This window comes from Chiloscyllium plagiosum, chromosome 31 (genome assembly GCF_004010195.1).
Source record: "Chiloscyllium plagiosum isolate BGI_BamShark_2017 chromosome 31, ASM401019v2, whole genome shotgun sequence".
Taxonomy (NCBI): domain Eukaryota; kingdom Metazoa; phylum Chordata; class Chondrichthyes; order Orectolobiformes; family Hemiscylliidae; genus Chiloscyllium; species Chiloscyllium plagiosum.
In genome coordinates, this window is record NC_057740.1 from 37,547,695 (window position 1) to 37,565,607 (window position 17,913).

Consider the following 17,913-nt stretch of genomic DNA (forward strand, 5'->3'; position numbering starts at 1 on the left):
GTTTTGTGCAGTGAGTTTTAATGAATACTCACTTGAGTCTAATCTTTGTCCTGTTGTAGCACAGCCCTATTAGAGATTAGTGATGCATCTTTTGAATGGACTATTAAAATCACTAACAACAAGCTTTAAGCATTCACTCCCTCCACCTCTGACATAGCAGTGGTGTGTACCACCTACAAAATGTACTGCAACAACTAATCAAGTCTCCTTTTGACAGCAACTTTCATTTATTTCCCTAGTGTAGAAACAGGCCCTTCAGCCCAATAAGGTTACACTTGCCTTCTGAACAGTAACCTACCCAGACCCATTCCCTACCATATATTTACCTAACACTATGGGCAATTTAGCATGGCCAATTCACCTAACCGGCACATCTTTTGATTGTGGGGATGAAACCAGAGCACCTGGAGGAAACCCAAGCAGACAAGAAGAATGTGCAAACTCCACAGTCGCCTGAGGCAGGAATCAAACCCAGGTCCCTGGCACTGAGGCAGCAGTGCTAACCACTGAGCCACCATGCTGCCCATAACTTGACTTTTGCAACTAGAAGAACAAGGGTAGTGGATACGTGGTAATACCAATATCTGCACGTTCCCCTCCAAATCACACACCACTGTGACTTTGAAATATATTCCTTCACTGTCACTGGGTCAAAATCCTGGGATACTGCAGATGAGTTACAGAAGTTCAAGCCTGGATCGTCACCATATTTCAAGGCAGTTGGGGAAAGCACAATAAAATCTGGCCTTGCCAATGATGCTGATATCCAAGAATGAATAAAAATAACATTTCAAAAGCAACCATTTGCTGTGTCACTGGTCTTGCTTGTTGCATAAAATTGGATTCAAAAGCTCAATTAATAAGTTTAGACTAACCTACACACCTGGTTCATTTTAAATGGAGTCTATAAAATGTCACTTGTCAATGAACCTAATGTTATTGCAGACATCGACTATATCGGAAACACTGCGTCTGTGTCCAAGGGAACTACATCAAGGAACTAAATATCCTCAGCAGGGATCTGGCAAAGACAGTTTTTGTAGACAACTGGGCAGGGACTTTTTGTCAGGTAAATGAAGATATTTTGCTGTGTTCCACGGAAATATTTTCCCCTGATTCCTGTCTTGAGCAGCTATTGTTCTGTTGCCAAGTATAGTGTTGAGGTACACAAGATGAAGTTACATAATCTTTTCATCATCTATTCAACCATGTCTGGCATCCCAGTTGAACCCTCACCTGTTTATCAACTCCTGCACAGTCTTTCCTTCAATGAGCCCAGTGTGAAAGTCATTGAGGACTACAGTACAGTCCTTTTTATATCTGAGCCAACCAAAAATATCCGCCTAACCATTCTAATCCCATTTTGGCCCTCAGCATTGTATACCTTGACATTGCTTCGAATCTCTTGTCTTTCTCAGCACCCAAGTGCTGTCAGTTAATTGGGTTTACTAATTGATTACTGGTGAAAATGTAAACCTTTTAAACTTAAGTCCTATAGAGGCCAGTCTTAGTAGGTAATCCTGCCTATTCAACCAAGAGTGGCATCACATTTGAGTATTAAAATGTGATGAGGGTTTTTGCCTCTCCCACCCTTGCAGTGAGTTCCAGATTCCCCACCATCCTCTGGGTGAAAACATTTTTTTTTTCCCTCATCCCTCTAAATCTTCTGCCCATTTGCTGAAATCTAACCCCTCCTCCCCAATCATTGATTCGTTCATCAAAGGGAAAAGTTTCTTCCTGTCTATTGATGCCCCTCAATTTTCTACATTTCAATTATGTCCCCTTGAATCTCATCTACTCGAATGAAAACAACCCTGATCTATCCAATATCTCTTCACACAGAACTTCAGTGTGGTCATGCAACATCCAGAGTCCTGGCTTTTTTCTATCTTTCCCAGAATCTGTCTGAAATGGATTCTTTACAAATATCAGCTCGCATCCTCTGATCCATTTCCTGACTTAGTTCTTGGTCAAATTGAGTTTCTTCTATCCAGTGTCTCCTTTCTCTCTCTCTCTCTCTTTCCCCCCCCCCCCACCCGCCCAAGACAGTCAGGGAGAAATAACATGAGAACTGACCCAAGAAACAATCAGCACGTCATTGCTGTTCTGCCACTTAATACCATTAAGTTTCACTCCACCTTCCTGCCCATTCTCTCATCCCTTGATTCTAGAATCTGTCTATCCCAGCAATAATTATCACCAAATTGCTACAGTACAGAAAGACGCCATTGGGTCCACCCTGACTTTCCAAAGAGCATCCCATCCAATCTGTATAACCTCTCAATTACCATGGCCAGTCCACCTCATCTGCATGTTTTTGGACTGTTGGAAGGAAACTGGAGTGCCCAGAGGAAATCCATGCAAACACGGGTGGTGGAGGGAGAGAGAATGTAGAAACTCCAATGCAGTTACCCAAAGGTGGAATCGAACCTGGGTTCCAGTGCTGTGAAGTAACAGTGCTAACCACAGCTACGTGCCACTCCAATAGTTTCAGCAATTCACAACCCTTTTAAACTCCTGCAATAAAGTAACTGGTGAGCCTGACATCAGTGGTGGATTCTGAGGAACAGGATTTGCATGTATTTGGAAAGGCAAGGTCTAATTAGGGACAGTCCACATGGCTTTGTGCCTGGGAAACCATGTCTCACTAACTTGATTTGAGTTTTTTGAGGAAGTGACAAAGAAGATTGATTTTGAAGGTAGACCGTATCCACCGCTCTGTGGAATTTCGACAAGGTTCCGCATGATTGACTGACTGATTAACAGTTAGATCACATGGAATACAGGGAGAACTAGCCATTTAGAGAAATAAGTGGCTAGAAGGTAGGAGACAGGGGTAGCGATGGAAGGTTGCTTTTCAGACTGTCTGCCTGTGATCAGTGGTGTACTGCAAGAATCAGTGCTGGATCCACTCCTACCTTTATATAGCCAAGAAGGTACCTTCAAGAACAATGGGACCTTGATCAGATGGGCCAAGGAATGGCAGATGGATACATTTAGATAAATGTGAGTTGCTGCATTTTTGCAAAGGCAAATCCAGACAGGATGTATGAGGGGCATGGATAGGGTGAATAAATCAAGGTCTTTTCCCCAGAGCATGGGAGTCCAAAACTAGAAGGCTCAAGTTTAAGGTGAGAGGGGAAAGATTTAAAGGAGAGCTGAGGGACAACATTTTCAGAGGGTGGTGCGTGTATGAAATGAGCTGCCAGAGGAAGTGGTGGAGGCTGGTACAATTACATTTAAAAGGCATCTGGATGGGTACATGAATTTTAAAAAGGTTTAGATGGCTGTGGGCCAAATGCTGGCAAATGGAGCTAGGTTAATTTGGATGAGTTGGACCAAAGGGTCTGTTTCCATGCTGTACATCTGACTCTCGGACTCTTCTTCTCATCTCCGTTATAGAGGAAATTAATGTTCAGCCCCTTTACCCTAGGAATGCACACCTATGATTTGGATTCCCTGACCAATGGAAACAATTTGTGCTGATCCTATCAGAGCCCCTTCAGAATAGTTGTCTCCCCGAGATCGCCCCTTATTGTTCCTAAATTGCAGAGAATTAACCACCATTCTGCTTGGAAATGTACACCATAAGTGTTGAGTGAATAAATAGAATCCGCTGTGAAGTTTCTGTATTCAAAAAGCCTCCTGACTAACCTGCTGAATGGCTGCTTGAGTCATTTAGAGAACACTGGGTGCTCATGATGTTGACCAGAACCTTGGCATAACTAAGATAACAATTTTTTTTTGTCGCTTTGTTGAAACCAGTCCCTTTGTTACTCGTTTCATATTAATTGTGGCTTGAGGACTTGTTCCTAATTAAACAGGATCTGTTTAGAAGTGACTATGTTGAATGCATTTGAGAGTTGGGTACATGTGTCATGAACTGAGTTGGAGGATGATGTGACATTAAATTCAAATAGACAACAATCCGATTAACTCCTTGAGTTAAAATCAGATTCTCATTATGCTGATTATTTTGAGATTTTGACCACTGAAGCACATCCTGTTTCTGATAGACCTGAGAGGTTAAGATTGCTCAGTGAGCCCAAGTCTTTCAGGCTTCTGTGATATTGTGAACTTGCAGTCTTGTTTTCTATGTTGTTTCCATTAGAAATTAAATTAGATTTGCCCATCATTGCATTGCACTGAAAGAGTGAGCTTAATTGGAACAAAATTCAAAGTTTCACTTCCTGTCTCTGCTAAAGAACTGATTTCTGATTCTCGCCTGCGTGGATTGTATATGATGAGTAATTCTGTGCATGACAATCTTGACCTTTTTAACTAATCTTCTCCTTGTCCTTGACAACAATTGTTGTAGAATCTATTTTAGCTGGAAAATCTGACTTTGTATCCTACAGTTCAGGAGGATAATCCTGCTAAATGAGTTTCTTTAAGCTTTTGTGGTCAATTATTCTGTGGGTGCTTTTAGACACTACTTGCTTTCTCTCTTCAGGTTTCAAATGGAATCCAAATCAAAAGCTGGCTGAAAGATCCAAACGATCAGGAGCTACAGAAACTCATCCCATACTTGCAGAAACTAGCAGAACTGGTGCGTGTTGTTCAGCATCTAAGTTCCCTATTTCTTGAGCAACCTTGTCTTTTGGTTCCACCATTTAGATTTTTGCTTTAACAGTCTATAATATAGATTACCTTCCTTTGTCCTGCTCCAGCACTGGTGTGCTTCAAAACGTGTATCTCTCACCAAAACTTTGATCATCTGTCCTACTGTCTCCTTGTAGTTTCCATAAGAAATAGGAACAGGAGTAGGCCATTCAGCCCCTCAAGCCTGCCCTGCCATTAACCCATTCATGGGTCATCTGCCCCAGGTATTGACTTCTCTCTCGTGCCAATTCCTTTATAGTCCTTGACTTTCTCAACATTTTATCCAGCTCCTCTCTCAATGCTTTGGGATCTAGCCTCCCCAACTCAACTCTGGGGTAGAGAATTCCAGACATTCACTATCCTCTGGGGGAAGAAATTGCTTTGCATCTGTTTCAAGTGTGCACCCCCTATCCTGAGTTCCTCAATAGAAACAACATCTCAACATCCACCTTGTCAAGTCCCCTTCAGAATCTTTTTATATTTTAATAAAATTGCCTCTGAGTATTCTAAATACTAGTGAATAAAGGCCTAACGTGTTTAGCCATTCTTGATAAGTCAATCCCTTCTAACTCTGAAATCAGTCCAGTGAATCTCTTACGAACTGGCTGTAATGATAGGTGTATTGAAGAAAGGATATCCTATCAAAATGGTTAATATTCTCTGCAATTTCCCTGTTCCCCTTAATGAATTCCTTAGTTGCATCCTCCAAGGGCCCTAGACTGACTTTAGCTATTCTATCTATCTATTTATTTATTTATTTTTGTAGAAGCTCTTGCTTTTTAAAAATATTTAATGTAAACTTACTTGCATGACAAATTTTCTCCCTGTTTATTAGCTTTTATAGTGTTCTGTTAGTTTGGAGAAAGGATTCCTAATTCTCTAGCCTACTAATTTTCTAGCTCCGTATCCAATATTGTTGATTATTCTTGTAATGTTCCTTGAAACACTTGACCACATTAAAAGTGCTATGAAAATGCAAACTATGGCAGGGAAGCCTAGTCATAAAAAATTAATTAAAATTTTATTTTAATCTAACATTTTATCTTTTCTCCTCTCATTTTTTTTTAATACCTGATGCTTTTTTGGGAAGGAAGTCTGCCATTTTGACTAGTCCTGGCTTACATGTGAGTCCAGACCCACAACTTGCTCTTTACAATCCCCTGAAATGGCCTCAAAAACCATTCAGATCTACCACCTGATGTAGAAAAACCAAAGCAGTTCAACATGGCAGATCACCACCATTATCTCTTTGAAGGCAATTAGGGATTGGCAACAAAAGTTGCCCTTGCCTGAGAGATCCATATCCCGTGAAAGAATTCTTTAAAAATTGTCCCTTCTTTTTAATTGTCACATGCAATTTCCAGGTAGAAAGGATGGTCAGGCATCTTGGAAATTCCCAAATGACCTTAGATGACCACTTGAGTCATAATTGTACAGCACAGAAACTGATCCGGTGGTCTAACTTCATGCCAACCAGATATCCTAAAGTAATCTAGTCCCATTTTGCCAGCACATGGCTCATATCCCTCTAAACCCTTCTTATTCATATACCCATCCAGATGCCTTTTAAATGTTATAATTGTACCAGCGTCCACCACTCCTCTGGCAGCTCATTTCATATGCACACTATCCTCTGTGTGAAAAGGTTGCCCCTTGGGTCCCTTTTTTAAAATCCTCCCTCCTCTCCTTTTTAAACCTGTGCCGTCTAGTTTTAGATTCCCCTACCCTGGGGGAAAAGCACTTGACTATTCACCCTATCCATATGGATGTAGGTTTGCTCACTGAGCTGGAAGGTTCACTTTCATTTCATTCCAACTCTGCAAGCAAACCTACATCCAGAACCTCAACCTGATCTACAAAACTTGCTAACCCTATCCTCATTTTTAAAATAAAATCTTTAAGGTCACCCCTTCACCTCTGACACTCCAGTGGAAAATAGCCCCAGCCTATTCAGCCTTTCCCCACAGCTCAAACCCCCTAAACCTGGCAACATCCTTTATAAAACGTTTGAACCCTTTCAAGTTTCACAAGATCCTTTCTATAGCAGAGCAACCAGAATTGAACACAGTATTCCTAAAGAGAGTGAATCGTAGTATTTATGTAACAAGTAACAGTTTAATTCTGCTGCTTTGAATGAGATTTGATATATTCCCCTCCTTCTTGGGATGACCAGGTTATATGGGGAGGTGAGATTGAGTAAAAGAGGTATTTTATTCTCCGGGATTTACTGGAATGAGATGGGATCCCATTACAATGTTAGAAATTGGTGGTTGACTGAGGAGTATGGAACTTGAGTCATTGCTGGCCGTTTAGACAGATGAGAAATTTCTTCACTGATGGTTGTGAATCTTTGGAACACTAACTCTCAGGACAATGGATGCTTATTCAGTATTTAAGACTGGGATTGACAGGGCATCAAGCAAAGCAAGAATATGGTGATCAGGCAGTAAAGTGGAGTTGAGGCAGAAAATCAGCTGATGTCTTTCAGGAATCCAAGCAATTTTCAGCTCCCATATGTTCCTGTACACTTCCTTCTCCATGGGGCCCCATCCATCTAGGCACCAAGGTTACCATGATGCAGCACTGTTACCTTTGCCACAGACCAAAACATGGCTGTGATGGATTGCGTGTATATCTTGGACTTTTATTTATCCTCAAGAGTCTCTGTCTGTCACTGTCACAACCAGAGGAAAATAAACCCACATTTTGTTTACAGGATGATGTACGGCCTGCAATTCAGAGGCGTTATCGATGGGACAGGCAGTTAAAAAGGCCCAAAGTAGTTCTGAGGAGCCAAGATTGAAGGCCAAGTTATTTTCAATAAAGTGCTCCTGCCCCTTCTCTACATCATTCCCACTCCAGATTTTGTTTTGAAAACCAGGAATTTTATTGGGTGGATAAACTGTGAATGCTACAACTGTACCCGTACATCTAAACTGCTTGACTGCCTGAGTGGAATTCTGATCAGTCTTTTCCTGTTTTGTAAATTTTTTTTAATCATTGTTCATATTTTACAAATAAAAGACATCACATTAATGTCCATTTTGATGGTATTATGTTTTAATGGATATATAAAAGCAAACACTGACAAATAAGTTAGCTTAGATAAGAGTGTCTGAATAATTGAGGATTCCTTTCACTTAATTAGAAAAAAAGTGTAGGTAAACTAAATTTTTCCATTGCTGAGGAGAATTTGTTTTGAGTCCTAATTTCAAGAAGAAGCACTTTTTAAATATCTGACAGTCAATGTTCTTTTTTAAGAGACATTGCCATACATGTTCTGTATCTCAGCATGTGCCCTGAAGTATGAAGGTCTCCCAATCCAGCTTATCCCAAGGGTCACTTGAAGCATGACATGCTACTGTTCTGTTGTCACCTACTGCTTGTGTATACTAATGCCTGGATTCTTCAATACCACAATAGCCATATTCAGTTTCTTGCATTATGAGGGATAACATGAGTATTATTGTACCAGTTAAAGTACCCTGCTGGAGGCAAAATTACTTCAATGCCAGCACCAAAAACAGCCAATTCTGTGTCTGAGTTGGAAATTGTTGCAGAGCTTCCATTTCATTTAAACAGATTCTGTTTCATTGTGATAGTTTGCACAGGATCTGCTTGGCAAGGATTGTAGAACCAAGGTGATGTAGATGGAGTTGAGACACCAATCAGTCAACATCTGAGTGAATGGCTGAGTAGATTGAAGAACTTACTTCTGTTCCTTTTGAAACCAGTCAGTGAACACCAGACTATTCATGGTATCCCACCATTTCCTTCCATAACAAAAGTACAAATTGTTGGAGGAAAAAAGAACTCTCAACCTTTCATTTTTACCTCGGCAGGACAATTCAAAAAGGTACAAATTCATGGTAGAAAACAATATTTATACTGCATTAGGGGAGAATGCTGATTGGTTAGCGAGTGGACTGAATGATTGGTAGAAATGTTGCCATTAGAGATTGTACCAATTAATGAAGTGGGACACTTTTTAGTTCCAAGCAAGAGTCATACTAGACCTGAAACATTAACTATTTCACTCTTGCCAATCCTCCCCCACCTACAAATACTGTTGCACCTTCCCTTTCCCACTTAACTTCAAATTGCTAGCTGCTTCTTTTGGTGCCCTTCATTGGGTAACGGTCTGTTTTTTGTTTTGAAAGTCCCCCTGAGATAAATAGCTTGTATATTATCTTTAAAATCTCATTGGCTAATTTTAAAAGCATTGAACATTGGGCTTGAGAGAAAAACAATTAAAAATGAGTTGGGAAATGTTAAAATGATGACAAATCAGACCTAACCTAAAAGTAGCCAAATTCTCTGGAATATATAAGTATTGGCTAAAGGCTGGATTGATTACCACACCCAGAAAAATTTGGATATTAAAATTAATCATCAGGAATGTATAGCTCAGTGAGACTGTCTAGCCTCTCTTAAGGTGAGACTTCTTAACTGCTGGTGTTTCTGGCACAAAGATTTAAAATTGAAACTAATGTTGGGAGGACAATTGAAACCCTCATCTATATCAAATGAAAACAGGGGACACTCTGACAACAGACTATCAGAACACTGTAAAAATAGCTTGTCTCCATTGTGGGTGATCAGCCAGTAAACCACCTGTACATATCTTTGATTTTAAAAAGATATCCAGACACATGGGAGTAACATCCAGGAGTTTCCAAAGCATTCAGAATTACGACATGCTCATTTTGAAAGTTATGCCCAAGTGTGCAAAACTTGGTGAGTTCTTTCGAGAAACCTGACTATGAACTACTGTCTTTAAAATGTGGAAATCTGCCAAACTGCCTGCAGAAGTACCATTGATTCAACATGTAATTTCTTTAACAAAAAACTTTATACTTTTTTCAGTTCTGCCTCACCTGTGCATCATTCCATTTGTTTACATGTTGTTTAGTGTGTGTGAGAGTGCACATCATATAATTTGGGAGCCATATGTTTTTACAGTATTAGAATCGGCACTTAGGCCCATTGAGGTAAAAACAATGACTGCAGATGCTGGAAACCAGATTCTGGATTAGTGGTGCTGGAAAAGCACAGCATTTCACTCAGCATCCGAGAAGCAGTAAAATCGATGTTTCGAGCAACAGCCCTTCATAAGGTATCCCTGATAAAGGGCTTTTGCCCGAAATGTCGATTTTACTGCTCCTCAGATGCTGTCTGAACTGCTGTGCTTTTCCAGCACCACTAATCCAGAACTTAGGCCCATTGAATCTGTACCAGCCATCTCATATCTTTGCATTCTAATTCCATTTTCCAGAACTTAGCTCATAGGCCTGTAGCTTTGTATGTTATGATGTTTCAAGTGCTCATCCAAATAATTCTTTAATGTACTGATGAGTCTTGCCTCCAACAGCCTATCAGGCAGTGTGTGCGACATCAATAATTCTGATTTTTTTTTTTTCCCTTCAATCCCCTCAAAATCCCATCCTCCTCAGCTTAAAATTGATTATTAACCTCTCTTCCAAGGGAAAAGGTTTCTCCTCATTTTTCCCATCTATGCTCCTCCTGACTGCACCTTAATCAAATCGCCCCTCAGCCTTCTTTGTTGATTCTATATCTCATGTGAGTCTGTTGAGATCATAAGGCCACGAGAAATAGGAACAGGAATAGGTTGTTTGGTCTCTCTGGTCTGCTCTGCCATTCAGTGGCTCATCTCTGATCCAACATTCTTCAATCCACTTCCCTGAATTTTTCTCTGTAACCCTTGATTTCCCTGACCGATTAAGAATTTATCTATCTCAGCCTTAAATATATACATGGACTCTTGCCCCACGGCTGTCTGGAAACTCACTCAATCCTCTGAGAGAAGAAATTCCTCCGTACCTCAGTCTTTAAATTGATGCCCCTTTATCCTGAGATTCTGTCCTCTGGCCCTGAACTCTCCCATGAGAGGAAACATGTTCTCAGCATTGACCCCGTCTAGTCCATTAAAAATCTCATATGTTTGAATGAGATCACTTTTCATTCTTCTAAATTTCAGTGAGTAGGGTCCCAACCTGTTCAGCTTTGCTCATCAGATAACCCCTCCGTACTGGGGATCATCCAATGAGCATACCCTAAACTGCTTCCATTGAAATAATATCTTTCCTTTTAAAAAAGGGGACCAAAACAGTTCGTAGTACTCTAGATATGGTCTCACCAGTACATTGTACAAGTGCTTTTCCAAGATGGTGGCTGAGTAGGACGCTTGAGCTGGAACTCATCCGCTCCATCCGTTCCTTTGTTTTTCCCCTCTTTTGTCTTTTATTTTAACGTTCTCTTCTCCCCTCCCAAACTCTGAACTCTTGGTCTCAGCACAGGCCTGGCATGGCAGTCTCTCAGCCCAGTATGGTGTCCTCTCAGCCTAGCGAGCGAGATCACAGCGGTGATCTTCAGGCGGTACGTGGCACTCTTGTGGCCTGGAATGGCTGCCGCATGGACTTTCAGCCTCAATGTGACACTGGAGTGGTCTCTGGACCTCATAAATCCTGCGGTGAAGCTTGGTGTGGACTGGAAGATAGGTGCCAGCATTGCCTGCGTCTGAAGACTGTTCTGAACTTCCATTTTCTCCATTTTATAATTTTATTCCTAAATTCTGCAAATCTGGACTTTTTCACTTTTCTATATTTCTGAGAAGTGTAACTGTAAAGGCTGTACCTAGGGAACTTTATACCTAAGATGGTTCCATAAGTGGTGACTTATACACTTTTCACTGTACTCATTTGAGTACATATGACAAAGCTAATTCTAATTCTAAGTTGCAGTAAGGTTTCCCTACTCTTAAACATCAATCCCCTTGAAATAAGGGCCAACATTCCACTCACCTTCCTGACCACCTTTGCCCCCTGTATGATAGCTTTCTGTGTTTCATGCACAAGTCCCCCTGTGTTGCAGTTTTCCTCCATTTAAAACATTTTTTTTTCTTTCTATACTCCAGTTTCAATAAACTAACCTTTAATTCTGATTAATTCAAGGAGGTCAGTCTTGTGTGTACTTCATTGTTGTAATGAGTGTTCAGGTGTACATTGAAATGGGAAAAAACACTGTTTATTAAAGATTCAAAACTGTTATACCAACCTGAGGATTTCCTCACCACCTCTTTGGACTGCGTTGTAACAACCTGACCATATTGCGTGAGTTACTTCTTGTATACAATTTAACCTTGTTCCCAACCCTGTGAGCCTTATTTTCTCACATTTCTAAAAGAATAATCATGTGCACGTTTGTCATAAGGAACATCTTTAACAGCAAGTGTTGAATTCTGTAGAATACATGGAGTAGTTCAGAAATATACATTAAATATAGCACTTATCCAGTCCTTCAGATGTGTTGTAGCATTTACAACAGTAGTATCACCCCAGAAGTGCTTCATGTGACAGCCAAATTGAGTTTAGCCAATGAGAGACTGCCTGGATAATCTTGCCTTCATCACCTTGAAAGACAAGGGCAGCAGCTGCTTGGGAGCACCATCTCCAGGTTTGTACCATTCTGTCTCAGCGATACACTGCTGAGTCCAAATCCTGGAACTCCCTCCACAACCGCCTCACCACACAGACTGCAGCAGTTCAAGAAAACAACTCGCCCAATTTGTGGCATAGTGGACAGTGAAGACGGTTATCTAAGGTTATAAAGAGATCTTGATCAATTGGGTCAAGGTGCTGAGAAGTGGCAGACTGAGTTTAATTTGGATAAATGCAAGGTAGTGCATTTTGGTAAAATAAACATGGGCAAGACTCTTATTGTAGAATAGAGACCTAGGGGTTCAGGTACATAATTCTTAGAAGTTTGTGCCACAGGCCGAGAAGGTGGTTAAGAAGGCATTTAGCACGCTTGCATTCATTGGTCAGACCTTTGAGTGTAGGAGTTAGGATGTCATGTTGAGGTTGTACGGACATTGGTGAGGCCTCTCCTGAGGTACTCTGTGCAGCTCTAGTCGCCCTCCTGTTTGAAGGATATTATTAAATTGGAGAGGGTTCAGAAAAGTTTTACCAGTATGTTGTCAGGAATAAAGGGTGAAATGTAAAAATTGGCTGAATAGGCTTGAACTTTTTTCACTAGAGCGTAGAAGGTTGAGGGGTGACCTTATAGAGGTTTATAAAACCTTTAGGGTCATAGATACAATGAATAGCAAGGACCTTTTCCCTAGGGTGAGGGATTTCAAGACTGGGGACATATTTTTAAGCTGAGAGGAGAAAGCTTTAAAAAGCTCTTGAGGGGCAACTTGTTTGCACAGAGAGGTTAGTGTGGGGAGTGATCTGCCAGAGTCAGAAAGGCTTGGAGGGATATGGGCCAAATACAGGCAGGTGGGACACGTTTAGATTGGGAACATGGTCAGTGTGGACCAGGTGGAATGAGGGGTGTGTTTCTGTGCTGTATGACTCTATGATTCCTACATCTCTGCCGGTTGAGAGATAAAGAAATGTGATCCAGGCTGCTGAAGACCTCCCAGCTCTCTTCACTGGCAGGATCTCCTGTACAGCCAGACCTGTCAACAACTAGCATTTCTGACAATGCAACATTCTTATGTCACTGAATTACTGTGTGAGGATCTGTTTGGGAACTTTGAACAGCTAACGTTTGCAAGTCTGAGTACTTGAGCTGAGCTGACAAGCTTTCAATGGAAAGGGTAGGGGTCTCTTGTGGGACAGTGGTAGTACTCCTACCTCAGAGCTAAGAGGCCTGGGTTGAAGACCCACCTATTCCAGAGGTGTACAACAGTATATAGATATAAGTTGATTAAAAATAACTCCTGCTGAAGGAGTATCTATGGTACATCATTCCCCGCTGTGGCCAATCAGATAGTCAATAGAAAGGGAAGGGACTTGGAACACAGTGGTAACATTACTTCTATGTCAGAAGATCTGGGTTCAAATCCCATCTCCTCTCCAGAGGTGTGTCATAAGTTGTCTAAACAGGTTGATTAAAAATATTTCTTTGGAAGCATTTTGTGGTGTAGTGGTAGAGTCTCTATGGCTGGGCCAGAAGATCTGGTTCCAATCCCACCTGCCCTTGATATGCATCATAATGTAATGAAACAGATTGATTTAAACAAGACCTTTTACAAAATAAAGGCGAAGATATATTAACACTGTCCAAATAGTAGGAGTAATTCTGAACAAGTCTCAGAAATCCAAATCCATTATTTAACTTAGCAAATCTGCCTGGATGCTTAATGTGGAAAATGACATTGTAATGGATTTCATTTTCAAGCAGTAGATGCTTCAATTAAAAGTGTATACAAACAATGACCTTTATAATCTTATCACATTCAGATGACATTAAGTCTTGCCCACACCAAAAGAAAGATACTCAAGGATGTCAAATCAAAAATAATTTATGTTAGCTTATGTATCAATTTACAGAGTAGAAAATGTCATTAATCAGTTCAGAATAAGAATAATCAACTGGCAGATTGCAGAATTCAATGGGGCAAAAACAGATCTAGGTATAGACAGATTGGAACCAAAGATTGATGAGAGTAACAGTAATTTAACAATGCGTTACTTCAAAAGGGAAAGGTAGGACAAAAAAGATAGGAATTAAGATAATGAAGAAAATGGCAAGGGTCAGTTAGTAAATCCAGTTGAGAACTAAGCTGAATACAGAAGGTTCAGAAGGAAGATGAAAAAGAAAATATAAGAAACAAAGAGGGATCAAACCTGGAGCTAAGATAAAAGGAAATCTCAAAGTTTTTTATAAGCACATCAATGGTGAAAGGGGAAGTAGGATCAAAAATGGGGATTTATGCTTAGAGGCAATTCAGGTTACAAAGCAGGCGTTCTGTGCACAGCAAGATACCACAAATGTCATAGAATCCCTATAGAGCAAAAAGAGACCATGCGGCCCATTGAGTCTACATCAACCCTCTGATGAGCATCCTATCCAGACACAGCTCCCCACATTTACCATGGCTACAGCCACCTAGCATAGCTAATCCATCTAACCTGCACATCTTTGTGACTGTGGGAGGAAACTGGAGCACCTGCTAGAAAGCCACACAGACACATGCAAATTCCACACAGTCACCCACAGCTGGAATTGAACCCAGAGCCCTGGCAGGTTGAGGTAGCAGTGCTAACCACTGAGACACCACAGTATCCGTTTTTTAAAATAGAGTCCCAACAGAGTAGAAAGAGGTCATTTGGCCCATTGGGTCCACAGTGACTTTCTGAAGAGCATTCCCCCACAACCAAATCCAAATCTTGAACCCTGTAACCCTGCATTTCCCATGACTAACCTACCTAACCTGCACATCTCTGGATGCTATGGGCAGTTCATCATGGCCATCCACCTAACCTACACATTTTTGGACTGTGGGAGGAAACCAGAGCACCCAGAGGAAACCCACACAGACACTGGCAGAATGTGCAAACTCCACACAGTTACCCAAGGCTGAAATCAAACTTGGGACCCTCATGCTGTGAGGCAGCAGTGCCAACCACTGAGCCACCATGTCACCCCTCAACTCCACCATCTGCTGTGGCAGTATTCAAACCTGGATCCCCAGCACATTAGCTGAGTTTCTGATACTTTTACTGCAAAAATATACTTTATTTACATATAGAGTCACTAAAGCAGTTCGGTTCTGTACGTTATTTGCATATGGAGAACAAACAAACATTGGGGGTCGACTTTCTCTGCAGTTGCAACAAGTCTAAAGGCATTTCTTAATTATGCAAGATACTGTTTACATGTATTTGAGAAACCTGGGGTCCGATAACTGAATGGACTCCATTATACTTTTGCAGAAAAACTGTGGTCTTCCCCCAGTGCACCTTGGCACCAGCAATGCCTATGAATTTCTAGATTTTTTTATTCCAAAAATATACTTTATTCATAAAAATCTTTATACACACACAGTCACTAAAGCAGTTCGGTTCTGCTCAGTCTTAACAAACCATCAGTGCTCAGATAATGCTCCGAGAGTGCCCAGGTAACTTGTTTTTCTAATATTGACTGAGTGATAGGATCCGGGACATAACTCCCTTTCTCTTTTTGAAAATAGTGCCTTGGAATCTTTTACATCCCCCCTCAGAGGGCAGGTTCCTAATCTTATACCCAAACACCGTACCTATGACAGTGCCGCCCTCCCCTCAGCACTCTGCTGCAATGTCAGCCTCGCTCGAATAGGATAGGTCTTGTTTTGCAAATAATTCTCCCACTCCCTCTTCCCAATCTGCGGGAAAGCAGCGAATCGATAGAATCGTCGACATGAAAGGAAGGGTCGCGCTGAGTGATGTTTAAAAAAAATATAGAAGCTGCTGGAGAAACTCAGCGGATCTGGCAGCATCTGAAGAGAGAGAGAAGCAGAGCTAACGTTTCGAGTGCGAGATGACTTCTTCAGAACCAATGATCAGCGAAACGAGGCTTTCCCTTTAAGTAATTGTAACGCGTGTGTGTTGTGAAGCGATTCAGCGAGACAAGGTTTCAAAGCTGTCAAGTGGACGGTCACATGGCTCCTGGTGTCTTGTTCGCTGGGAATCTTCCTTATTGCAGTGGGCGGGACTGAGTGTCATCTGAATGTGAACAGATTGTAAAGGAGAGGTCACTCTGCTTTCTGCTGGGGGGGGGGAGGAGGGACTGAGAAAAGAGACGTGCCCAGCCTGTCAAATCTGCCTATTTGTGCTTGGGAATCCAGTGAGGGGTGACACACTGCAGCAAGTGGCGAGGGGAGGGACGAGGGGGGGTGGGGGGGGGGTTGCAGTGCCCAGAATTTCCGGGTGAAACTGACTCGGGAACAGGTGAAATTGAACGACACGGAGCGAGAGAGAGAGAAAAGAAGGGGCCGGCGAGAATCCGGAGAGAGCTGGGCCCGCGAACCCCGGGTAACATCGGATCAGCGGCCGAGGGGCGATCACCCTGCGTGAATAATTCTCGAGGCGGGAGATCTCTCAGCCCTCGCTCGCTTTCGCCTTCTCGAGGCGTTGAATGGTTTCTGTCGAGATGCTGCGTCGATTCGTGAACCAATTCGCAGGGAGCAACATCCCCGGCAGATACTTTGTAGCCCGCAGTTAGTCAACAATTACATTGTTTCAAGCTGCAAGAGGCGGACACATTGTTCCCTTGTAAACCCTGGGGCAACAGTCTCGCTACACTTTCTGGCTCGGTTCTGTCGACGGGCTTTTGCACAGTGTTTCTGAGTTAACTCCCTTTTGTTTCTAATCGATTGGGTTATTTTTGTTTATTTTGGCGGGGGGGAGGGGGGAGGGTGGTTACCGGACTGAAATTCAATGGAAGCGGAGCTCCAGGAGCAGGTTGTCACGATGGTGCAGCCTATGCCTGGATATGGCGAGCTGCTGGTGAAAGGCTTCTCCCGGATGAACACGGCAATCGCCGAGTGCACGGACTGCGGCTTCGAGCTCTCCAAACGGACCCTGCTGGAGAATGCGTCCCTCACCGCCACCGAAGGGCTTTTGTTCCTGATTTGTGCCGTGGCCTGGACTCTACTCAGGAAGGCTACTTCGCGTTACCTCTTCCAGGTCTGTGTCTGTGTGTGTATGTCTGTGTGTGTCCGTCCGTCCCTTCATATGTTTGGACATCTGTTCTCTCTTACTAAGAAAAATGTATTGAACATGTCAACACAGACTATTAAAACGCTCTAATCTATCTATTTCCTTCTGACACCCCTGTCCTCTCATTCTTTCCATGCTCTGCAATCCATTTCTCCACTCACCTCTAATTTCTACACACGTCGATAGGTACACAACGCTCGCGCTGTTCAAATATTCTGTCATCTCCTATCCCTTTATAAATTGATACATGATACTAATATAGTTAATTGTCATATAGTCTCTTTCAATTTTGCTATCCAAATACACAACGTGATTGATTATATATGATGTATATAGAGTCATAGAGATGTACAGCATGGAAACAGACCCTTCGGTCCAATCCGTCCATGCCGACCAGATATCCCAACCCAATCTAGTCCCACCTGCCAGCACCCGACCCATATCCCTCCAAACCCTTCCTATTCATATACCCATCCAAATGCCTCTAAAATGTTGCAATTGTACCAGCCTCCACCACATCCTCTGGCAGCTCATTCCATACATGTACCACACTCTGCGTGAAAAAGTTGCCCCTTAGGTCTCTTTTATATCTTTCCCCTCTCACCCTAAACCTATGGCCTCTAGTTCTGGACTCCCCAACTCCAGGGAAAAGACTTTGCCTATTTATCCTACCCATGCCCCTCATAATTTTGTAAACCTCTATAAGGTCACCCCTCAGCCTCCAACGCTCCAGGGTAAACAGCCCCAGCCTGTTCAGCCTCTACCTGTAGCTCAAATCCTCCAACTCTGGTAACATCCTTAT

The 17,913-nt window shown here is 42.1% G+C and overlaps 2 protein-coding genes across 8 annotated transcripts in view; both read left to right on the plus strand.

Moving 5' to 3' along the window:
- LOC122565429 (CTD small phosphatase-like protein 2) overlaps positions 1-7,638 on the plus strand; it is a 31,065-nt gene extending 23,427 nt beyond the window's left edge. For 5 of the 6 annotated variants that reach the window (XM_043721402.1, XM_043721400.1, XM_043721401.1 and 2 more), the window contains exons 10-12: positions 946-1,069; positions 4,454-4,549; positions 7,319-7,638. In XM_043721402.1, the coding sequence (XP_043577337.1) occupies positions 946-1,069; positions 4,454-4,549; positions 7,319-7,405 (307 nt within the window). In that variant the 3' untranslated portion in view covers positions 7,406-7,638. The remainder of the gene's footprint in view (positions 1-945; positions 1,070-4,453; positions 4,550-7,318) is intronic. The other variant, XM_043721404.1, reaches the window with a different exon arrangement.
- An 8,633-nt stretch (positions 7,639-16,271) lies between these two features.
- Positions 16,272-17,913, plus strand: part of cers1 (ceramide synthase 1) — a 56,824-nt gene continuing 55,182 nt past the window's right edge. Inside the window, exon 1 of one of the 2 annotated variants that reach the window (XM_043721405.1) lies at positions 16,272-17,078. In XM_043721405.1, the coding sequence (XP_043577340.1) occupies positions 16,830-17,078 (249 nt within the window). In that variant the 5' untranslated portion in view covers positions 16,272-16,829. The remainder of the gene's footprint in view (positions 17,079-17,913) is intronic. The other variant, XM_043721406.1, reaches the window with a different exon arrangement.